The sequence below is a fragment of the Melanostigma gelatinosum genome (assembly GCF_949748355.1).
Source record: "Melanostigma gelatinosum genome assembly, chromosome: 9".
Taxonomy (NCBI): Eukaryota; Metazoa; Chordata; class Actinopteri; order Perciformes; family Zoarcidae; genus Melanostigma; species Melanostigma gelatinosum.
The window spans coordinates 5,217,705-5,240,888 of NC_136642.1; the positions used below are offsets into that span (position 1 = coordinate 5,217,705).

General features: G+C 43.0%; 1 protein-coding gene across 1 annotated transcript in view; it reads left to right on the plus strand.

The window, feature by feature from the left end:
• syngap1b (synaptic Ras GTPase activating protein 1b) overlaps positions 1-23,184 on the plus strand; it is a gene marked incomplete at both ends in the record, with an annotated part of 117,942 nt that overhangs the window by 65,866 nt on the left and 28,892 nt on the right. The window contains 4 exons of the mRNA XM_079276039.1: positions 10,515-10,978; positions 14,490-14,611; positions 19,616-19,769; positions 20,135-20,233. Of these exons, the coding sequence (XP_079132165.1) occupies positions 10,515-10,978; positions 14,490-14,611; positions 19,616-19,769; positions 20,135-20,233 (839 nt within the window). The remainder of the gene's footprint in view (positions 1-10,514; positions 10,979-14,489; positions 14,612-19,615; positions 19,770-20,134; positions 20,234-23,184) is intronic.

Below are 23,184 nucleotides of genomic sequence, written 5' to 3' on the forward strand. Positions count from 1 at the left end.
CTATTTAGTGTTGCCCTTCCATGGAGTTGGGATGGGGCTTCTGAGAGACAGATTTGAAGAAAGCTGGGTTTGAGGCAGATATATCCTGACTTTTAGTTCCTCGTCAACACAACCTCGTCAGCTTGGTCAGTGACCCTATGCTCTAGACCTCTAGCGTCGGTTCTGGGCGCTTCAGGGATGCCGTGTCAGTTTCCGCTCATAAGATATGTAGTCTCTTTTCAAAATGAACTTCCAACGTAGGTTTACTTAGTTTTTAGGTTTACTCACGCAACAAAACTACTTGGTAAGGTTTAGGAAAAGGGCTGAGGCAAAGACCGTGGTTCAGGTTAAAATAAGTATGTTTCTTATGCACAATCACTACGCTTGTTAAATAGAATCAGAATCAGGTGGTGTTCACGAAACAGAAGTACAGTAAAAAAAAAACGCAAACATACGTAAAGCGAATTGTCCCCTTGCGTTAAGTTTGACCACAGGATCATTTGTATTCATTTGCGTCACTCGCACTAGAGACGACAAGCAAACGGCTTTTAAAAACGCTCGTTTCCTGAGGGGAGTTCGGATCATTCGGTGCAAGGCTATGCTAACAGTGTAGCTGTTCCTTTCTCCATTTCTGACTCAACAACGTAAGGGCCTCAGTGGCGACAGGAGGAGAATCTCAATGCCGATAGGCTCTCGCGACACACCGTCACGCGAATTTGTCGTCCGAGTTGAAATACTTGGACTCGTGTGCATTTCGCGTACTCGCTTCATTAGCTGTATTTACTTTCCCACCCGTCCAACACGGACTTTCTCGCTCTTTATACTAAGTCAATGGCTGTGAATGTTTAATAATGATGCGGATGAGCTTACATTGAAGTTGAAGAAAGCCCGGTGCGTCTCATACAGACTCTAAAGGATGCCTTGGTGGACCGGTATCAGACGCAGAGGAGCACTGACCAAGCGGTGGTATTTGACGAGTTGGGGGTGATAACAGGTTGCCTAGAGAACCAAAGAATCGACGTCACATTCGAGCTAGTCTCTGCTTCAGTTACTCAATGCAATCTCTCATTAAAGGTTCCTTTCATCGGCCTTTCACAAAGAATTAAGTGCGTTCTGTGGCTTTACTTCCCATTTTGTAAGACAAAGTGGTATCCAGTGCAGCACTTGCTTTTAGTCGTTGAACGTTTCATGCTTTTTAAACAACAAATACATCAATAGAAAGTGGTGAATTTTATGGATATGGACAAAACCAAGTAAAAATGATAAGTACCCGTGCTGCTGCGCTTGTAAATTTTCATGGCGTAGTAGTTTCGTCTGTATGCTCTCAAAGTACTCATCGCCGTAACCTTTCTGTAAAGCGCTGTAAACCTCTGCGCGGTCAGTCCTGCCTGCTGCTGTCTTTACAGACAGGTTGAGGAAGCATGGCCCCTCAACTCGGCCCTCTTACGTCGAGCCATGATGTTCATCCCGCGCTGTTCGGCTTGTGGAATATGTTTGTTAAATGCCACTGAAGATAGAAATATTGGATACAACTTTTAAAAATGATCGTCTTCAACCAGATATACAGAGTTCGCCACTTAGGCTACATGGTTTTCTTACTTCTGGAACAGAACCTGGTCCTGGTTTCACCTCGGCTCTCCATTAGTCATGCCCAAAGAATCCTGGTTCCTACGTTTCCCATATGACTCCATAGTGTCTTTCGTTAGACGCTCTCCGCCTGCTAAACACCCACATCTTTCAAACTCCACGCCTCCAGTTTGCCACACAGGCTCTCTGTTGAAAATCTGAAGCCACAAGCCGAAATCAAGGTTATTTCTTCAAGCTTTAGAAAGAAGTACACTGACCTGTGGTGGCGTGCACCTGTCTTTTAATAACCAATGCTGCTGAATATTATTCGTTTTCAGCTTCTCAAAGATGAAGACGTGCTGTTTTATACGATTGTTGGGCAAAACAAGCAATCTGAAGAGCACACTTTGGGTATTTCTCACGGATATTTTATAGACTCAAAGATGATTCAATTGATCATCAAGAATAAGATCAATAAATAAATAATTATTGGTTGCAGCTGTACTTTTATGCATCACCATCGAAAAAGCCCTTCACATTATCTAATATGGCCGCTCAGCAAATACCTGGGAGGCTCTATAAATAACATGCATCATTCAAGGAGAACATAGCTGTTTGCACACTGTCCATTAGCGGTTTGTTCAGAGAGCAGCATGGACTTTGACAGCGAGGTCGAGGCTTGCTGAGAGATGCTGCTGCTGCATGAAGGGTCGACTCCTCGCACGCTCTCTGTGTTTAACATCAGCTCTGTGCCAGCGTTTTCTCAACGTCCGTGCACCATTTTCCTCTTTTAGATCGGTTTCTACAGCCACTGCAGAGCTTCATCGGCTCAGCGAGTGACCGAGACTCGTCAAGATAAATGTTTCCGAAATATTTTATCACTGCCAAAATGTTCTCGCATGCGTGAAGCTACGGTGGGGAACAAAAACCCCGGGAACCTCTTGCAGCGCTAGTGCCTTGCTTTACCTGCTGGGCTCTATAGATGCCAGCAGGTGTACATTAAATGATGCAATGAGAGGAACACAGGGGAGACTGCCATGCATCTGTAGTCACAGTTCATGGATCAAAAGCAAACAGGGAGCCAACCAGCGTTCTATCGTAACAAAGGCAAACATACAAAAAGCCCTGAGCATTTCAGCGCTATTAAGACACCCACTCCTACTCCAGTCTCCATCTCTGGCTCTTGTGCTCCCTCCCTCTCTCCATTCAACTCCCCCTTCCTCAGTGCAACTCCCCCTCACCCGCCCTCTCTTGTTAAAGCTTCCCGAGATGCGTTTCCTCCATTTCATCCTTTTTCTACCGTTTTCCCTCTCTCCGGCTCTCTCTTTCTGGCGTCCTGTCTTCACGCCATACAGTCTTGCTCTCGCGCTGTCCCTCCTACGCCTACACGAACACTTACCCCCCCCCCCACATACACACACACTGTGTTCCTTTAACCAACCTCTTACTCATGTGTGTCTATATCCCTCCATCCCACTCTTTTAACTCTGTCTCTCTCTCAGTTCTCTCAGAGGGTCTAAGCTGGAAGCGATTGCCGCCCACACATTCCCTCTTCAGCTTTCAGCTTGACATCAGATTTACATTCAGAATGAGCAAGCGCACAATTTCACATGTTGCCCAGCACATGGCTGTACACACGAACATGTGAACACACACAACTGGTTGGACGCACACGTGAACACGCATGTCCGTACCGTATATTTGACATGCAAGGTTTAGTTTTCTGTGTGTCCATGATCATTTACTGCTGCAATAAGCAGCCAGTTGATTGAATGATCTGTTAATAATTTATTGGCAAAAATGATGTAGTTGCAGTTTCTGAATTGTGGGGGTTTGCTGCTTTTAGCAGTTTTGTGTGATTATAAATTTAATATTTTTGCATTTGTGACCTTTTCCGACAATTTGTGAACACAGTTGTTTCATTTTCAATTGAGAGATTTAATACAGCAACACACTACTATTTGCTATGCAAAGATATGATGGAGTAATGTCTACCTGAGCAGAGAATGAAGTCTCTCTGCCTCAGAGTGTGTTGTAATCGGAGCTCCTCTTTGCTTTGTGCGTGTATCTTAGTGGATGTGGGCGTGCCCACCTGGCTGAACCTCACTTCGCTGCTTTTTCTGATTCTAACGCCGTTCTGACCCACGGCGTCCGGTTCCCGCTCAGGGGAACGATGTTCGCTCTGCCGTTCGTGCCGTTACATGCAGCCATTTTAGCACCTTTAATCAAAGGAATTGAGAGATTAATAAATAATGAGAACACGTAATCGATCAACACTGATCCGGTGTGTATTTCCCATCTGATTTTCAGAACCCATTTATGTCTGGAATTAAAGGAATAGTTTGACATTTCGGTAAATATGCATATTCTCTTTTGTTAGATGAGAGGATCAACACCGTTCTCATATCCGTACAATAACTATGAAGCTGGAACAGGGAGACCATTAAATCAGCTGAGCAATGAAGACAGGAAATAACAGGACATTGGTTCAGTCAGTTCAATATTACACCTGCCAACACATTTAAAGCTAAACTAATTAAATCATATTTCATTTTGTACACAAACATTACCTGACTGTTGTTGGTTTAAGAATGAGTAACAACAGTTTATGCATCCACCCAGCACAGCACTTATGTGCAGCGTCTCCGCTGTTAGCCCCTAATCCAGAACCAGAAGACACTTAAAGACGCTGAGTTGCTTTTTCCAAGAGATTGTTTCACCGAGTTGCTGTAAAAACACAAATTGTCATCTTTCCATTCCTGCGTACAGATTAAAGAAATGAGATACAAGATGTCAATGTGTTAGCTCTCGAGGTGTTGGTCTGTGAACATGGACAGAGCCTGGATTGCTGATCCCCCCCCCCCCCAATTTAAGACTAGTCTTTATGCTAAGCTAAGCTAATTGTCTCCCTATTCATACAAAGCATATGCATGTGGGTGTTGTGGGTCTATTCATCTAACTGTCGGCATGAAAGCAGATTAGTGTATTTCCGAAAAGTCTACGAATTACTTGGTGATCTGGATCTGTGGAGGCAATCGTACGGTTAGGCCACTTTTTTTTTCTTAAAGTACCTTAACATCGGGCTGAAAAGCAGCGTTTCACTGCCCTCTCTAGTGGAACGTTTCACACAACCAAGAAGTAAGACGTCTGCACACTCCTATACACAGTGATGTCACAGTTACACCTGTACATCACTGCAGGGTGAGAAGTTAAACCCTTATATCCTTCCAACTCATATTCAATACCCTTCAGTCTGCTTCTATTTAAAATCAGTTTTCCAAAATGAGATAATATTAATTCAAGGAGTGCAGTTCGTGACAGTGTGGGCTCCATGGTATAGCTCTGGCAGCTTGACGGAGATGCAGCGGGGGGCGGGGCTTAGTGAAGGGTCAATTGCACTTCTTCATGCTATCCCGAGCAAGCCCAGCAACACGCTACAGACCACTCCTCCCTTGAGATGGGCCGCACCGTGTTCGTCGACTAGTTTGGCTTGTGGATTGTTGGTGAACATGCCATGGATACGACTTTTTGTGTTGCATTGTGGGGAATTTCTTGAGGGCAATATGTAGAGAATGAATTTTACACTCAGAACCTGGACACTCATCTAAAATGTTAGACAATGAATACAATACGTAAATAGGTAGTTGTTGGACACCGGCATTATCTGAGAACACTTCACATGTTACACCGGGTGGGAATCGAGTCTCTCTTGACAATGATCTGATCATTTCAGACTCTTTTTCTTCCCGTTTCATCATGGATTCCATTCTGAGTCGACATGCACCTGGCCATCGTTCCAAACATTTCCACACGGTGATAGTAAGAATGAGCAGCTTGAACAATGTTCTTTCAGCACATGGGTGAGTTATTAGGCAGCTAAATAAAAGAGACAAAGCATGTCTACCTGCCGCATGACCCCAGCAGGACTGAATCACAACCTCCCGTGACACGACGATACCTCAGCCAGGCTGCTTTTCAAGCCTTTACGTCATCTCCAAACAGCAATTTCATGGCAACGAAACACAGAGCCTGGGTTTCGGATCTGAAAGAGAGTGAGTGATGAATAGATTTAAAGGGAGAGATCCAGACTTTTTTCATTCCAGGCCGATGCTTTTGTTAACTCCGTAATACACCATTGAAGTGCGAAGGTGTTGGAAAAAAAGACAATGGCCGCGCCATTTATTTCGGTTTTAATTTGTCACTCTGCTCAATGCCTCTGCTAGCTCCACCCATCTCACATTTCTCCACTCTGTGCACGTTAAGTGTAAAAAGGGGCACGCACGGTGTGTTATGTTTGAGAAGTGAATATGGGTCTGTATTCAAGTTGATGAGTACCATTTTCCAAAATGAGAAATCTGCTCTCAGCACCTACTCTGACCAAATGATAGATAATGCAGCATGTGGAGTAAATCCAGGTGCATGTTAAAAAAAAATAGGTTTCCAAACCCATGCAAGTGCTTTACTCTGGGTTCAAATGTTGAACTGCTCTTTGTAAGTCTCTGTCTTGTCTATCGGGGCAATACTCTTTAAAGTGAACAGGAGGTAACTTAATGGCCTTCGTTGGATGCAACCTGTGGCAAACGCCTTGATGGTGTTGTTGTTGTTGAAGTCATTTTCTTTCTGACGTATCTGATAGTTGGAGAAGAGACAATGTCAGGTGTTACTGTCAGAGAAGATTCAACGTTAAAAAAGGGTTTGTTTGGGACAAAACGCAGGGGAGAAACAATCCCAAATGTAGTCCAACAGGGTATCAGTTTAAGGCGCTGAAGGTATTGGATGGATGAGAGTACCCGGTGAGCTGTGATAGTTTTGATTCAATCACATTTAGTTTGCTCCAACCTTAAAAATACAAATATGATTTAATCGTTCAGTTGTACTTGTTGCTTGACAAACACTGAAACTGAACCCTTTATTTTGACATGACAATCTGAATCAAATGTCCACTTACTAGCTCTCTCCAGGGCTTTCAACCATATCTCATGGTCTTCATCATCAGTCCTTTATGGTTTAGGGAGGTTAACTGCATATTAATGTATATCTTAACTAACATTAATCTATTTTTAGTATTGCTCTGCCTGCGTTCAAACTATTTCCATAACTGCTTTAATTGTTATCCTATATTCTTTATATATATATATATATATATATATATATATCTATACATACAGTATATATATGTTGTGACCCATTCTGGCCGATAATACGATTTACGAATATGCCCTTTCCCTATTAAATAAAGTGAATATGCTTTGACAGTTTACTTTTACAGTTGATTAATGTATATCATGCACAGCTACAGATATAGTCCCTGCCACTTGTTACTGCAGACTTGCAGTCAAACGTGCACCTTTTTATTGCGTGTTTGCACGACTGTTAAACGACAGAATGGTTAAATCCATGAGGGAGCATTTAACCTCTTACACTTATCTCACTGCACGGTGCTCTCAGTGAGACACTGTGCTGCCGATGTGTCTTTAAATTATAGTCATGATTTATATACTGTACACCGTAAGTCAACAGCAATCTGCCCTCTGTGGCAAGAGAAAGGATTTGTGTGCCCCATTTAGATCTCCACCCCACAAGTAAATTAATACAGACAAATCTGAATAAAAGCAAACAGTGCGTTCTCACAGGGAAAGTCTGGAAATATCTTTTTTTTTGGAGGTCAAACTGCATTTATCTTCCAACTTTTGCTTCAGAGTCTCTTTGGAGATTAAGAAAGTAAAAGCGTTCATGGCTCTGGGGATTCTTGCTCAGCAATTTCTGAATGAAATACAGTGTGAAAACAAACTGCTGCATTGGGCTCTGTGTAATGAAAATGTATCACTTGTGAACAGTCATCATCATAGAGTTTTGTTATGCTGGTTACGGATCACTTGATCATTTAACAACGCGCTGTAAATGGGTTTTCCTTGAAGCCATCAAGTTCATTTATCCACCTGTTCATCACAACAGGACAGCCCAGTCGATTCTTTTGGGCCGAATATTTTGTCACTTGCTTGTGGCTCCCGATGTTTCTTTGTTTTTATAAAATACTCAACATTAATACTGATGTTTTTCAATGGTTATGAGAAATGTATTATGCACAGCTGCCAAAAAACACTACAGTCCAGAGCACCTGCAGCGCAGCCGCACCGCACTAAACTGCTAAAACAGCTCACATGTCAACTCTGATTGGACTCGTCAGCGTTTCGGGGGCAGTCCTAGCGTGTATTCATAACACACAAGACAAGAATATAAGAGTAGGTATTGTCCTAGTAAACACTTTCTGTACTTTTATGTGGAAAAACAACAACAGCTGCAACTACCTAAAGCAGACAAAGACTTGGTGGATTTCCAACAGAAATCCAGAACTCAATGAAACCCTCCATTGGAGGATGTAATAAAACACGTGCTCTCTCTGAATCTTTTCAAATTGGCACCAAAATGGGTTGTTTTTTTTAACACCCGAAGGGTTAGGATGGTACACCAACTCACACACTGCTTGTTTTTCTGATCTCATTGTCTATATCTAAACCAACAGAAACGGCCCAAACTTCAGTGTTTTTTTGTTTTTTTTGCCAGTTGAGTCCTAAATCACCATTCTCTGCTTGGCCCAATCTGCTCCTCCAGGAGAATCTAATTCGTTTGGGAAAGTAGGTTCTTGATATCAATGTTCTGAGGCCTTTTAATGGAGATGGCTGCAGTTATGATGCATGCGTAACGATGGCATAACCTCCGGCCGTACAGGGCAGCACCCATAATACATGCTGTTAATTAACACTTCTCGCAGAGTAACAAACACCGAAGAAACTTTGAGTGCTACTGTGAGCGGCCACGCGAGATACATTTAGAATATTTTTTTTGAGTTTTGAGGATGTGGATTTGTGCAAATAGAAACTGGCATCGTTTGATGTCTCGGCTGGGCAACAACCACCTTCAACCACCTTCCTCCCTCCTAATGTGGGTTGGAGAAAATTGGTAGGATTGCAGACAGACAGAAGGACAGGCTTGCGGTGAAAAGATTGCCATTTGGACAGGTAAATGAAAGAGAGGGAAGGGAGCGGGGCGATGGGGATGAAAGAAGTACAGATGAAGGTAATGTGGAGAAAATGGAAGGTTCTAGATGCCACACATACTAGAAGGGGGAGGAGAGGACAGTATGAGAGAGAGAGACCAGGGGCTGAAGAGAGGTAGAGGGATAAATGCATTTGATTTATGTAAAATATCTGCGTGGGAGAAATGAGGTGTGTGTGCGCGCGTGTGTGTGTGTGTGTCTATTCGTGTGACTGTGTGACAGAAGAGGCTGAGAGCAAAGCAAAGTGCAGAGATGGACAACATGACAAGTCAGGGTGAGATCGGCTGCAGAAATAGACCGGAATTAAGAACGAACAAGCAAATGTAACCAACTTATATTTTCAACGATGTCGAACGGGGAAATAAGGAGATGTGCAGAAATGTAAAGTCGGCTTTGATATCATCCTGCTGCAGTTGGGAGCCGATGAGAATTGATTCCAGTGGCCGATGGTCACCCTGGCTTTATCAGACAATAAATGTACTTGTGACTTTACATATTCTCGCTTGATCTTGTTTGCGCTCCTTTTCTATCTGCTCTCGGGATGACAATGACTGTGATACCATATTGGACCGTTTTACATGAAATCGAGTGCAGACATTCATGATCCCCAGAGGATGACTCCTCTGCAGGGACCTTTATTCCATGTCCCTCTCTCCCCTGCGTCTCTCGTCTGATTCTCTGTTGTCACGATCAAATTAAGGCAAAATAATCAAGAAATATCTTTAAAGAACTTAAAATTGGCCGAATGTATACTTGGGAATTTGTCTCGGTAGCATCAGTTCATACATGATGATACAGTAACTTTGATATTTTTGTGTACGTGTGACCAGTATTATTTAATATTTTGAAAGTACATGTGTTTATATAGCATAACCCACACATCAGTGAAGCAGTAAAGTTCTCCACATACAAGAAATTATTTTAAAAGTCCCCCAAACTGAAGAATTGAGAACAAATGACAATGTATACATGGAGATGTATTTTGTGGCCAACCCATTTATTGATTCATAGGCACGCAGTGAGGTTTGTAATTCTGTTCTGTGAAACATGAGAGCCATTTGTGGTCTTATTTTCCTTCTGCTGGCCGTTTCAAAAGTCACTTCCATCATACAATGCATGCACATGAATTTCCCTCGAGGACAGTGATGCAGAGACACCCTTCCGTCCTGACGTGTTATTGAGTTTTGCAACGTTTGGCCTGGGCAGTGGAGGACACGGACAAAAACAGGCGATACCGCCAGTGTTTCTATATGTATTCAACATTCCCTCTGGTTGTTGATGTGATTTGTTGGTGCCGCAGTGATTAAGCAGGTCAACCAGGCCTCCTGTGCTCTCTAACTGTACATTTACACTCTCTCCGTCATCCATCAAGCGTAGGACAGGAGTTTATTGGCACCGACACGCCGGCGGAAGTCAATAAGTGCTTTGTTGGTTTAATGCTCGCTCCTCTCGATCCGTGCATCTCCCGATCCCTCCCTTCAACATGCAGACTGTTAACATTCGCTCCATCTCACGTCCAGACAGAAAATCTATCTCTCAGGTCTCTCGCCCACTTCGTCAACCTCCTGCCCTCCGAGGTGTATTTGAGTTATATGTGTGTTGCACTAAACGCAGTGACAGTGCTGGTGAACGTGTGTGAACCGGCATGGTTTTTATTTCTGCCTCGCTCACCTTTGACCTCTATCTCGCTCTCATATGCTCTGCTGCCCTCTTTCATTCCTTCAGGCAGACTGTCCGTATCAGCTCTCCTGTAGCTGTTTATTTCCACAATGGCCCCCGTCTTTCTCTCCCCACATCCTCTCGCTCTACCTGTGTCTCGGCAAAGCAATTTTTCCATCTGTCCTCATTTTATCTTTGAATGTTTCCATTAGAGTCTTACCCCTGGACCTTTTCTCGTTCTCTTGTCTCTTAGATCATCGCGCCCGGCGGAAGAGCATAGCCACTGGGAAGCAGCCCAGCATGGAGGTCCCTCCCACTGCCCCAATTCAACCCTTCCGACAATCCGTGAGTAACCCCCCCTGTTCCCGTCCCCGCTCGCTGCCTCCGTCCCTCTCGCTGTCCCTCCTCCCTCGTCCCGACCTGGGCCCGCCACACACCTGTGGCACCCCGCCTTACCCTTTCCCCCTCTCCCTGGCTGTCTACCCCTCCCCCGCCTTGTGCCGGCAGCAGCGGCGAAAGGGCTCCAGGAAAGGGCCCAGCACGCCCCCCATGCCCCGCTCGCTGCCCCTCTCCCCCTCCCTTTCCTTTACCCTGCCCCACTCGCCTGCTGCCTCCTCCTCCTCCTCCCCCTTCTCGTACTGGGGCGGAGATTGGAGGGCTGCTGGGTTGAGTCCAGTGGCAGGAGGGACGTTTATTGCACCACTGCCCCCTGTTGAGGTACGTGACACAAACATGGCGGAAGCAGAGACATTGGTTTCAGCATTTAGGAAGCCTGTAGCATAGAAACATCTTTTCTTTCCTTCGTTTAATTTATCCAGGATCGTCTCACTCCTCTCACTTGTGATCGCTGAAGTCTGAGTGAACTCATATTCACAGAATAATTGGAACGGTACACCTCAAAGGGCCATACCAGTGTGTTTGCAGGTCAAACTATTTTCAAATGCAGGCTGTAAAGTATTTGTTCTACAGTTCCAGGCAGCCTTTGGTCTTCATTTCCCAATGGTACAAAAATCAATGAATAGAGTCTTGAGATGTGTAATCTGCATTAATGTTTGTCAAAGTTACTTAATTGTCGTGTGGTAATGCCGTTATTGAATGCAGATACATTTAAACATGCTGCACTTCATTTTGTTTGTTTGTAAAGGTGATGTGTTTAACACACAGGAACTTCATGAATTTGCACAGGGGAGGATCCCCCCCCCCCCCCCCCCCCAACACAAACACCTCTCAAATCAAGTGCAAGCAGAAGCAAACAAGAGGGGAGGAAAAAATCAATAAGAGGCTAAAATGAATCATGTTGCCTATTTATAGCTGATCATTATGCAGAAAAAAACACTGAAAAAACAGCTTTTCAGTGAATCATTTATTATTTTTAGTGTTTTATTTAGTTTTCATCTGTTTGTGTTTTTGTGTCCTGTAAAGCACCATATATAGGCATATACAGTAAATATATAATCAAGTCTGCTAATAGAGTTTCATCTTGTGATAAATAAATGAAAAGCAATGGCTACCTGGAACGACAGAAAAGATTACAAATGGTTGACTGTGATCTGAATTAAATGGGACTTGTGGTAAAAGGGTTAAAACACGCAAAAACTCCTGGTATGATTCTTTAATGGCAACAAAAGTGAAGTAATGGAAACAAATGTCGCCGTTGTCTGTTTTTCATACTAAAGACAACTTGAGTGAAAGACGGGGAGAGAAGCTGGCAGCGAAGCGCATTCCGTCTGCGGACAAAAATAATCAGTTTATTGTTTTATTCATGGCAGTAGAAAGTCAATCACAAGGTATCAAACGTGCACATAAAAGGGCTTAAAGGATAGATCGGAGGCTTATTAAGTTTGTGCCAGTGTTTGTTGCCCATCTCCTTTCCATTACCTCTGCTGGTCTTTGCACACTGTCACTGGAACTGGAAACGGCAGGAGTTGTTTTTTTCTCCCTTCACAGGAAACTATTTGCTGCCCATTCACTGCTGCAGCATGAGAAACAGCTTCCACAGACTTGAGAATTACAGGAGCCAGATAATCCATTCGAGTAAAAGTGAAACCCCACTTTGGCTTGGTCAAATCTTTTGTGTTTCATTATTATTGCATAGTGGCGGGGGTGAGTGTTTTCGTATCAATATCTCAGATTGGATGAACAGCCCTGAAGGGCCGGAGGTTGCGATTATCCGACATTTCTGTAAATCACAGGACACATGAGAGTAGAAATAGAAAAAGAAATCCCCAAAAAGCACATTGCTTGGTGTCGCGGTAGCCCTGCATATACCCATTTACCATTGCTTTATCCCTAAATATAGCCACACATGTGTATCAGTGCACATTATGCAGATCACAACTGCAGCCAATAATGTTCCAATCTTTCATGTAAGCTGTGGCGTTAACTCCCTGCGAGAGACTCATTTGAGCCTAAAAGTACTCTATTACAAAGGAACGGCCTTCATTAAAAATGTCGCTGACGTAAAAGTATGCAAGCGGCATATTACTGGCGAATCGAATCTAAATTGTCAAAAGTTAACATACTCATATTGCAGGAAAAATCTCCCTCCAGTGTATTTCAGCTGTATTACAACTATTCATTTCACGATCATTTAATCTGCAGATAATTGTAGAAAAAATATATACAGTAAAAGGTAAAGTGCTCAAGTAAAGTACCTGTTTTGTGACATCCCACCACAGCTATTAGATGTGGACAGAGTGACAGAAGTCCCCCCCCTTTTTTTACCACTATTACCTCCCTTTATTGTGGTTTATTGTGATTCCGGCTTCTTTCTCTCCCTCTATGTACTGAATGCTTTTGCTCTTTGAGACTTTAAAGTGGCAGTCGGAGCGGCTAATCAAATCAGACTTAGTCACGCAGGCCATTAGCTTGGAACCAGCAGATGGAGCCAAGTCTTCAGTCATATCCTCAAGACAGGCTTCAAAGCCATTTGACTCGTGCCAGATGATGAGGTGTCATTTCCCTCCAGTCATTCTCCCACTCAGTAATGCTGTTGTGCTATAGGTATATAGGGATATTTCACGCACGCTTTGAGTTCTCAAGTTGCCTTCACAGCGTTCAGTTCAAAGTTCGAAGCATGAAAACTCAACATTTATGGTCTGCAAACGTAACACTGTCATTGTTTCGGTTTTATAAGGCAATTAGTGGGTGTAGAAGTGACACATTATGTTGAAATATGAATTACTAATCATGACAAAGTAAAATATATTTCTTTGAACAAGTAAGCAAGTTAAATGAACCCAATGTTTGGCAATTTTCTCACTTGCTAAGAATTACTTGTTTCACCCGGTCCCCTTTAATGGAGCAGTTTGCAGGACGCTGTTAAGAACTGCATGGTCACGATAAAGTTGTGGTTCAAGTCCAGTCAGGTTTGCTGTCGGCGGGGTGGTCCGGCATACCAAGGGTCTTCCCCAATACCTCCGATGTGTTCCTGACAACTTGAGTGCACGCTCACACACCGCCAGGTCAAGTGTGTCCCGCGTCCGAAAAGTACCAACGCACAGTACACTTAATCCACAGTTGATGTGCACTTCTTCTAAGACGTATTCAGAGCTAACTGTATCCCACAATGCACCGCGTCTACTTGGGAAACACCTGTCCAGTTGTTGACACCAATCAGCAGGCACAAAAAGCTTAAAGCTTCCTTCATGTAGGATTCAGTGTAAAACATATTGATGATGACGACCACTCCTTCAAGTTTGCACTTTACTAAAACTCAAGTGTGGGTATTGGGACGAACCCCAAGTAACAAACGATTGACTGCTTCAGTGTCTCAGGTTGATGATGGAAGGAAGCTCATGCAGGACAAACTGGACCTGCTGAACTTGTTGTTGGACTGTATGGCTCACCACTGCCCACCACAGGATCTGATACAACACTGCAGTTCCCTTGTGGCAAGTGGACATGTGTGGGTGTGTGATTTCTTGTTGATAATAAATGTACCTTGTGCTCTCCCCCATCACACATCGCGTGTTTCATTTGTGTGTCTCCATCTGATTTTGTTGTTACTTTAAATACATCTCCCACTGACTCCATGGGAATCATTATCATCATACTTTAAACATTCTTTCTCCTTAAATACCCGACTCTCTCTCCTCACCGATCAACTCATCTTCTCGAACTTACTTTTGCCACTTATTCTTCTCTGTAACTTCGCGCCATGCACGTCCTCCCTCTCTTCCTCCATCTGTTTGCCCTTCTCGTTGTTCTCCTCCTCCACCCGCTCCAGAGTTTCCTCAGTAGAAGGCTGAAGGGCTCGATCAAGAGGGCTAAGAGTCAGCCCAAACTGGACCGAACCAGCAGTTTCCGCCACATGATCCTCCCCCGCTTCCGCAGTGCCGACCAAGACAGGTCAGTGCGTGAGCGTTGCATTTATGTATGAAATCGAATTTTTGTCTTTTTCTCCCAGACGGCTTGTGTCAATGTGACATAACACCGTTAGTGGTCATTCAAAAGTGTAGAAGAATATATTCAGGAAAAGATGTGAGATTTATAGACAAGTGCTTTAGAAGGGGAGGCTGCTCAGAAATGAGTAATGGTATTGTTGTTTTAGGTATATAGAGTGTATTATGATGATAATGGCACATGAAAATGTCAAATCTCAACCTCTTTCTATCCAAACATCTCAACCTATCTCAACCTCTTTCTATCTCTTTCTCTCGGCCGCTTTCCATCCATCCATCCATCTCGACCTCTTTGTATTCATCTCTCTCCACCTCTTCCTATCTCGCTCTCTACCTCTTTCCATCGACCTTTCTTGACCTCTTTTTGTTTCTTTCTCTCAAGCTCTATCTATCTGTACCACTCAGCCTCTTTCTATCTCTTTCTCTTGACCTCTTTCTATCTCTTGCTTTTGACTTCTTTCTGTCTATCCATCTCAACCTTGTTCTATCTCTTTCTCTTGACCTCCTCTATACAACTCAACCTCTTTCTATCTCTTTCTCTCGTCCTCTTTTTCTCGACTTCTTTCTATCGCTTCCTCCAGAACTATTTTTTATCTTTCTCCCTTTTTTCAACCTCTTTCAATACTATTCGATCTCTTTCTGTCTATCTCTCTCAACCTCTTTCTATCTCTTTCTTTTCCCTTGACCTCTTTCTATCTCTTTCTCTCAACCTTTTTTTATCTAATTCCATCCATCACTGCTGTAAATTCTTGTTAATTTTACACTCTCAGTGTCACTTACAATAAAAACACTCGGCACCATTGCTGTTTCTCTGCCGGGCGTTGAAAAACCATTTCCCTCTCTCCATGGCAACCAGCAGACAGCCATATGGCGGCTGCACAGACCATAATGAGTCAGTGGGAGATTTTCTTAATTATACCTCCTCTGTATCATGTACTTAGTTGTAGCAGCACTGGCATTCGGCAGGCACAGCAGCACAAGAGTGACACTGGTAGTTTTTGATGGGAAATGTTCTCAGAGTGCCAAATTTGGGGGTTTTGCAGAAGTTCGCTCTGGAAAGTTTTTATTTTGAAGGAGAAACAGGAGATATATGACAGAATACACTTTATGAAATGTGAATTTTCGAGTTTCCAAGTAATGTTGTCTTGCTGTTTAACAACTAAGCTACATTTTAAGTGTGAAGTCAGCCTTGTGTGCTTTTATTATTACATTTTATAAACTTCCATTGAGTTAAGCCTCTTTTGCACAGAAACAAAGAATTACCTCTTCAACTTCTCTTCATCTACATCTCCACTTTGATGAATGGTATCGATGTTATGAGAGAAATAAATGAGGGAGGATATTTAATACTGTGTCCAGAGTAAAAAAATACCAAACAGTTTTACGTTTTCACAATCAGAATTCCCTATAAACCAACATAATGTCTTCAAGATTGTTGGTTTCATCCGACCGAGAGTCCAAAACCAAAGATATTCACTTTCACTGTCATATAAGCCGCACATTTGAGAAGCTGGAACAAGATGTTTGACTTTTTTGAAGTTTGGAGTCATGAATCCAGGAATAGTGCTAAGCTTTAACTTTAATCTTTTATCTACTCCCACTAGACATTTACAGCCGAGTTCAACTCAAACTTCAAACATGAGCAAGGGCATCTTGATAATGTAAACGCAGGGCAACAGTGCACTCAGGAGAGCTGCAACCTTCCCTGAGCCAGGGGTCGGCCAAGGTGCGCTTCCACATGATTTATTCATCTGGGAAGGTTTTCGGATGTCTGTTATCCCCGGCTGGTCCGAGGACACAGAACGGGCAAAATAGTCAAGAGCCGAGGTTGAATACCATTTTCTCAGCTCTGGATGTTTTCTGTCAGGCATGTCGGCGAACATCTGCAGCTTTGATCATTATGACTCCCTTGTTTTTCTATCTTTATTCATCCGGAGAGATTTTGCTGAGAAGACATGCTGTTCTTCCTCCATAGACTGAAATGCACACAGCCATAAACATGCCTCTGAGCTCGCAAACAGGCTCTAAAACAAGGATATACTGTATTTGTCTTCACACATTTTTTGTTCACAAATACCCAATGGGTCTCAGAGTTCCCTTCCCTTACAATACTGTAGGTCACCCTGATGTATCACTCATACATAATTATTCTGTTTTATCAGCAGAGTTTCAGTGGACTGTGATGACCTTCATTTCCTGTCAAGCTAAATATAATGTTCTGCATATAGTCATCATCAATTAGTCTGTTAAGTATTTCAATAATAGATTACCTGTAGTTTAACCTATAGTTTAGCCTACATAATGCCACTAAATTGCGAAAAACTAGTTTTCCTTTGCCGGGATCATTTAGTTTTGATCCAAAACCTACAGCATCAATACAGCATGATGTATGATTTACTAAATGATGGTCCCATCTACAGTAAAATAGACCATAAAGCAGAGTATGCTTTAGGGCGTGTCTACCTTGTGATTGACAGGTCGCTACCACAGTGTTGTCTGTTTGAGTTTTTCCGTGCCTTCGTCTTTCTCGTGTGTTTTCAGTTCGTGAACGTTAACTGTGACCTTCTGGTCACATACACATGTCTTATTCAGCTTTTGTATATCCACTCGTACATCTTACATACAGTCTATTTGGAAGTGGCAAATGTTTGATATGTCAGCTTGACAAATGATTGAAATGATCACTTATCAGATACATTTTCTGCCAGAAATATTTGGATCTTTTTTTAGCCTTGAATTCACCTCGCATTGCTGTGACATGAGTTAAACCTCATATAGGCAGCAACTATTTTTTATTTTTATTTTATCGATTCATTTGCTGATAATTTCTTTCCATTAATCATTTTGTCCGATGTAATCCTAAAAGCCAAAGCTGACATCTTGAAGTGTCTTGATTTGTTGGACTAACAGCCCAAAATTATACAAAACAAAGGAAAGCAGAAAGTCGCTTGATTCAATTTCCACAAAATCGTTGCAGAATATTTATTTTGCCAACAGACTAATTCATTCATTGAGTAATCGTTTCTGCTCTACACACATAGTTGTTTAGTTGAGTTACATTTCCTCAGCTGGCTTCAGTTCACTGCAGTGAATGTTTTCAATATTTCTAAATTTGAATTATCTGCTGATTGAATCCTTGTTTCTTGTCCATCATCACTGGTGCTGAGGTTGTTTTCTCAGATATGAGGTTCAGGTCGTAACGCGTTGAATAAAATCAGCACGGTCTGTGTGTGTGTGTGTGTGTGTGTGTGTGTGTTTGAGAGTCTTTTCATGTTTGACTCTACCTACACTTCAGCTCCCCACTGAGACCTTCAACCTTTTTTTAACTCCAGCACTCTTGCTCTCTTCTCAGTCCGTCTTTCCACCTCCCTTCCCTTTCTTTCCTCTAATCCATGCTCTCACTTTCTTCCCATCCAAAGGTTCCACTGTTTACATAATCAAAGCGATTTCCTCCGAGAGGTCTTCTCTCTCGATCTCCTAATCCCTTCCTCTCTCAGTCATTCCTTCTCTCACATCCTCTCCTGACCTCCTCTGTTCCTCTCTTCTCCTCTGTGTTCCCCCAATCTGACTCATTCTTTTGGGTCTATTTTTATCTCTCTCTCCCTCTCCCACTCTTTCTCTCCCCCTGGTCCCCTACATGTAATCACTGCACTGTTGATGAACATTATGATTGAATGTCGACAAAAAGCAGAGCGCAGGGGAGAAGCTGAGAGTCGGACGCAGCACGGAGGACATACAGTTTTCTTTTCTTTTCGCTCCTTTTTCCTCATTTCCAGCCTCCCTTTTCTTCTGTGAGGGGCTTCGTCCTCGCTCTCTGGTTAGACTCACTGTTTCATCACGCGTCCGTCTTAGTGGCTGTCTGCCGAGCTGCTCGTGCATGCATGTGAGTGTGGGAGTACGTGTGTAGGTGAGCATTATGGATGGGCGTTGGCGAAAACTTTGCTCACTTATGCGTGTGTAAGAATTATACGATATAATATCACCAAGAATCATGTTAAGATATTGTTTGTAGAGTTTAAAATGTTTTGCCTGGAGGAGAAAGACCGGATACATCTGTAAAAACAGCTCCGTAAATGCTAAAAAATGAAGATGTCTGCTGCATTTTAACGAACTTGAAAAAAAAAAATGTAACAACATATTCTTTTGTTTGTGTGTAAATGCTGTGATGATACGAGCAATTGTTGACACAGAAAACAAGGTTATAATGAGTGCTTCAGAGTGACTTTGCTGTCCATTCCATCTACTGGATTTTCTTAAAACATTCTGCTGATGAACCTTGTGCTATTAGAAGCTCGATCAGTCTGCTCACTTCACAGCTGCCTGTTCAATTATTCACAATGATTAGTTTCAAAATGTTATTATTTTTCATTGCCTGAAGTGTAGCGCACTCATTCTCTCCTTTTGCCTCTTAGCATCACAAGGTTAATACTGTAGCTTTGAGTGATTACAGGCCCAAACTGTCAACATGTTGAAAAGTCTGAAATATTATGTAGTCGGTGTCGGCTACATCTCGGCAGGACCAAGTCAATTCTAAAATATTCCTCACGATTTCTCGAACATGAAACATTTAGGAAATATGGTGTTCTTCCTGCTACAGTCAGAATAGTGGAAGTTTTCACAGTATGTCTTTATATGGAATATTTTGCTGATATTCCTCATCGCAGACAGATCTCGTGTTATCAGCTGAGTATCTTCTTCATAAGTAGTTGTGTGTTAATCGCCTTTATTGCCAAATTGCAACATATTGTGCAGCACTCGTACGGCTGTTTGTTAATGCACAAAGAAAAATATGAAAATCACGTGGTTTTCTTCAAAGTATGGCACCAGGCTTTAAAATGACCATCATTGTCATACATTGACAAACAGCAATGTCCTGTAGTTCCCTGTAATGCAACCTTGAATGAAAGAGCCTCCCCTCTCCACACCTAACCACGACTGTCACTCCTCCCAGGACCCGTTTGATGCAGAGCTTCAAAGAGTCCCATTCCCATGAGTCCTTGCTGTCTCCCAGCAGCGCCGCCGAGGCGCTGGACCTCGCTCTGGACGAGGACGCCATCATCAAACCTGTCCACTCGAGCATCCTGGGACAAGAGTACTGCTTTGAGGTGAGAACCGAGGTGCACGGTGTGGACTAACAACAACACGCTCACGCACACAACGTGCAGTGTACAGTACAGTAAATGTCACCAAAGAAATGTTGTTCCATCCTGACAAGTGACAGTGATGTGACGGAGACTTTGATTTGAAAGTGTTGTTTTTTTTTCACATGTGAGGAATGAAAGAAACAAGACATAACTTGCTGCAAGAGTGTCAGCTCCCCCCCCCCCCCCCCCCCCACCACCATCTCTCCATTAGCGGAACACGGCAGAGGTTGAGAGTGAATACAAGACATTGTTTTGGCGCCTTAGTTGCAGTCTCCATAGTAACTAATGGCTGTGGTTGTTGAATTTACCGTTGGCTATAACCTCAGGTGACTACGGCATCGGGAACCAAGTGCTTTGCGTGTCGCTCAGCTGCAGAGAGAGACAAATGGATCGAGAACCTGCAGAGAGCTGTCAAGCCCAACAAGGTGAGGGGAGAGAAAGGGATGCGGTAGAGGTAGAAAAAAAACAAAAAACGGATGATCCCTCTGTCTGTGTGTCTCTCTCTCTCCTCCCCGTCTCCCGTTGTTGTCTGTTTTCAATAAGAGCGCACCGCTTCATTTCTCTGTGTGAACTCCATTTTCGTGTCTGTGTGTGTGTCTGTGTTGAACAATTTTAGCCGCCTCTCCACGCGAACCTATTAAAGCTGCACAAGGTGATGTTGCAGGGCGGAGGGTCCAAATTGCTGCTGTTTGAGAAACTTCGATCTAACTATCCACAAATCAGGGAATGTGATGTCATTAAATTGCACACAGCGGGCTCGTGTTTAACCAGCCCAGCATGTCTGTGAGACTTGATGCTGAAGGATCCGGAAGAGGCGAAAGATTTGAATACTGATGAGTCCGGGTCAGTGAATGGGCCTCATGCAAGAACCACTTGAATGAACAGATTGGTTCTTAAGTGCCTTATAGGGGTAATTTAAAAGATTTATGGCGTTCACCAATTTTCTCGCGCTTTGAATTTTTTAAAGGCCTTCAACACAGAGGGGGCTTTTTTTTCTCGCACGTCAACACATTTTTTTTTTTTTTACACAGAAGCCTAATAATAAGGAACAAGGTCGTTTTCAACCAATGCTTCAACCAATCATGTTGTGCAGAGTGGAGATATCTCCACTTAAAGCTTCCACTTACATTGTACAACATCACGGAGCTTTCGTAGTCCGAACAAGCCCACAGGAAGATCACCTGGCTTTCAACAAAAAATGTTGTTAGTGGGTCGACGGTAGGATTTCAGTTCCTGGGTCCGTCACGCAATACTGTGAGGCCTACAAAAATTGGACAAGAGACATCTTTAAATTATCAGCACGTTTGTTTTTAGGTAAAGAAACTTCCCAGTGTGAACGCTAGCCCTTATTTTAATCAATAAAAACAGCCGAATCTTCATGTGAATGAGCACAACGAGGGCTGTGAGGCAGGGATAAAGGAAAGCTCGTGTTTGCTTTTGTTTTCGGCCCATGGTTGTGGAAGATTGCCGTAAGATCTGGGTATTTTAGAAACATTTGGAATTCTAGACTCAGAACATTTTTAGCTTTGTGCGCCCCTCCTCCGCTGTATCTAGATTTCTCTTCATACATCCATGAGTCCAAACCAAGAAGGCACACTTCATCACCCCTCTCTACCTACAGGCAGGCAGCACAAACCAGATCCACTCCTTCAGTTCTTGCCTTTCACAATAAAAGCCCTAGACATTTCCACTGCGTAACTGTCAACTGGGGGGGGGGAGCTAAAATTCTCTCAAAAGATTTTGCTAAAAGAAAATAGCTCACAGTAGCTTAAGCTAATCAACAGTTTACCTCACACAGACTGTCAGACGCTGTAGTGGGTTAAAGGATCCCACTATAGTTGGGCCATTTTTGAACCTTTCATTGAAAAGGTGTTACAACTGTTGAAAATTCAAATCGCTGCCAGTATAAATAGTTTTAATGCTAAATATTCACATGCCGTATGACACATTTTACTAGTTGTGTAACGGCCTTAAGTGTGGTCCAGACATGTCGTATGAGTCTTGTACAAATGCCTTTGACCTTAACTTGAATTAATTTGGTGTTTAAATGTGATTCTGACTAAAATGAAATACTGATCCGAGACAAATGTATTATTATTATTATTACTATTTGAGGGTTGAGGGTTTTAAAGTTGTACGATTTTCCAGCACAGCACCTTCCATAGAGTTCTCTCACTTGGACAGCCTCAGGGTTGCACTGCAGGTCGCTGTCTGATCTCCTGTTGCACCTGACAGTGAAACATCACCTCCTGCTATAATGTTATTCCGTCTAATATCTCCATGACTGTCGTGTCCCGGTGACCTCCTCTCGTTTTTAGTCATGGATGTAAGACTTACTAACACGAACGTTCGTGAAATGAGGGATTTACAACAAAGAGAGTTCGGTGAATCCGACTCGGATCATTCGTACGAACAAACAGAAAGAAAAAGGAGCGTTAGGGATGAGAACAAGAAAATGTCCTTGCATGCGGCCCAATGTCTGTATGTTCGTCATATATGACACCAGATTACAGTTCATTATTGCAGATGGGATGCGGCTCTTCTGTATGATTCAAGCAGATATGATCCATGTGTATTTCCACATAAAACAATCTTTAGTGCAGCTTTAAGGTACCGTGGTCGTATTTCCATCCTCACAGCTTAAAAAATCTATAAATCTCAGTCCTTCATATCGGCTCAAAAACCAATATCCTAATTTTCACCCAGATTTCATAGTTCTGCAAAATTGTCCCATATTTCCCCTCGCTGTTATTAAAGAAAGTGAACAGCCATGCGATACATGCAGCTTTGATGGCAACCAGGGACTAAGAGTTATTAAGCCAGACTGAGATGAAACATTGCCGGAGCTGATTGCTCGTCCAGATGCTCAGGCCGCGGGTGTTCCTGGCTGAGTCATGGAGCTCCAAGGACTCCACACGGGGGCTCTCTCCAAACTCGTCCCCCTATTACCCCGAAACAACACGCGCCGTGCATCGCAGACCAGATGCAACCACAGAGATAAGACCCACTACAGAGACTAAGATAATCATTGTGCTTCTTAACTTTCTGGAGCCTTTTAATTCCCTCTTTGAGGTTCGGTTGTTTGCTTGTTTTTTTTTCAAAAGGAGAGCAGCCACTTTCAACCTGCTTTCATGTTTTTACTGGTTTTCCTGGTAGTGAAATCGAGATCTGAGTGTAACTAGGAAAGATGTAACACGATATCAAGGTGGAGCACTCGAGCCCATGCTGGTGCTGCTGCACTGTATGTGCACTTGCAAACTGAGCCACCAGATGCCCGGCGCATTCAAACTCAGACGTTTGAAATTAATTATGCCTCGTGTTTGGTGCCGGTTATCAAAGAGCATACAAATGGGGAACTTAAGAGCCGTGAATCTAG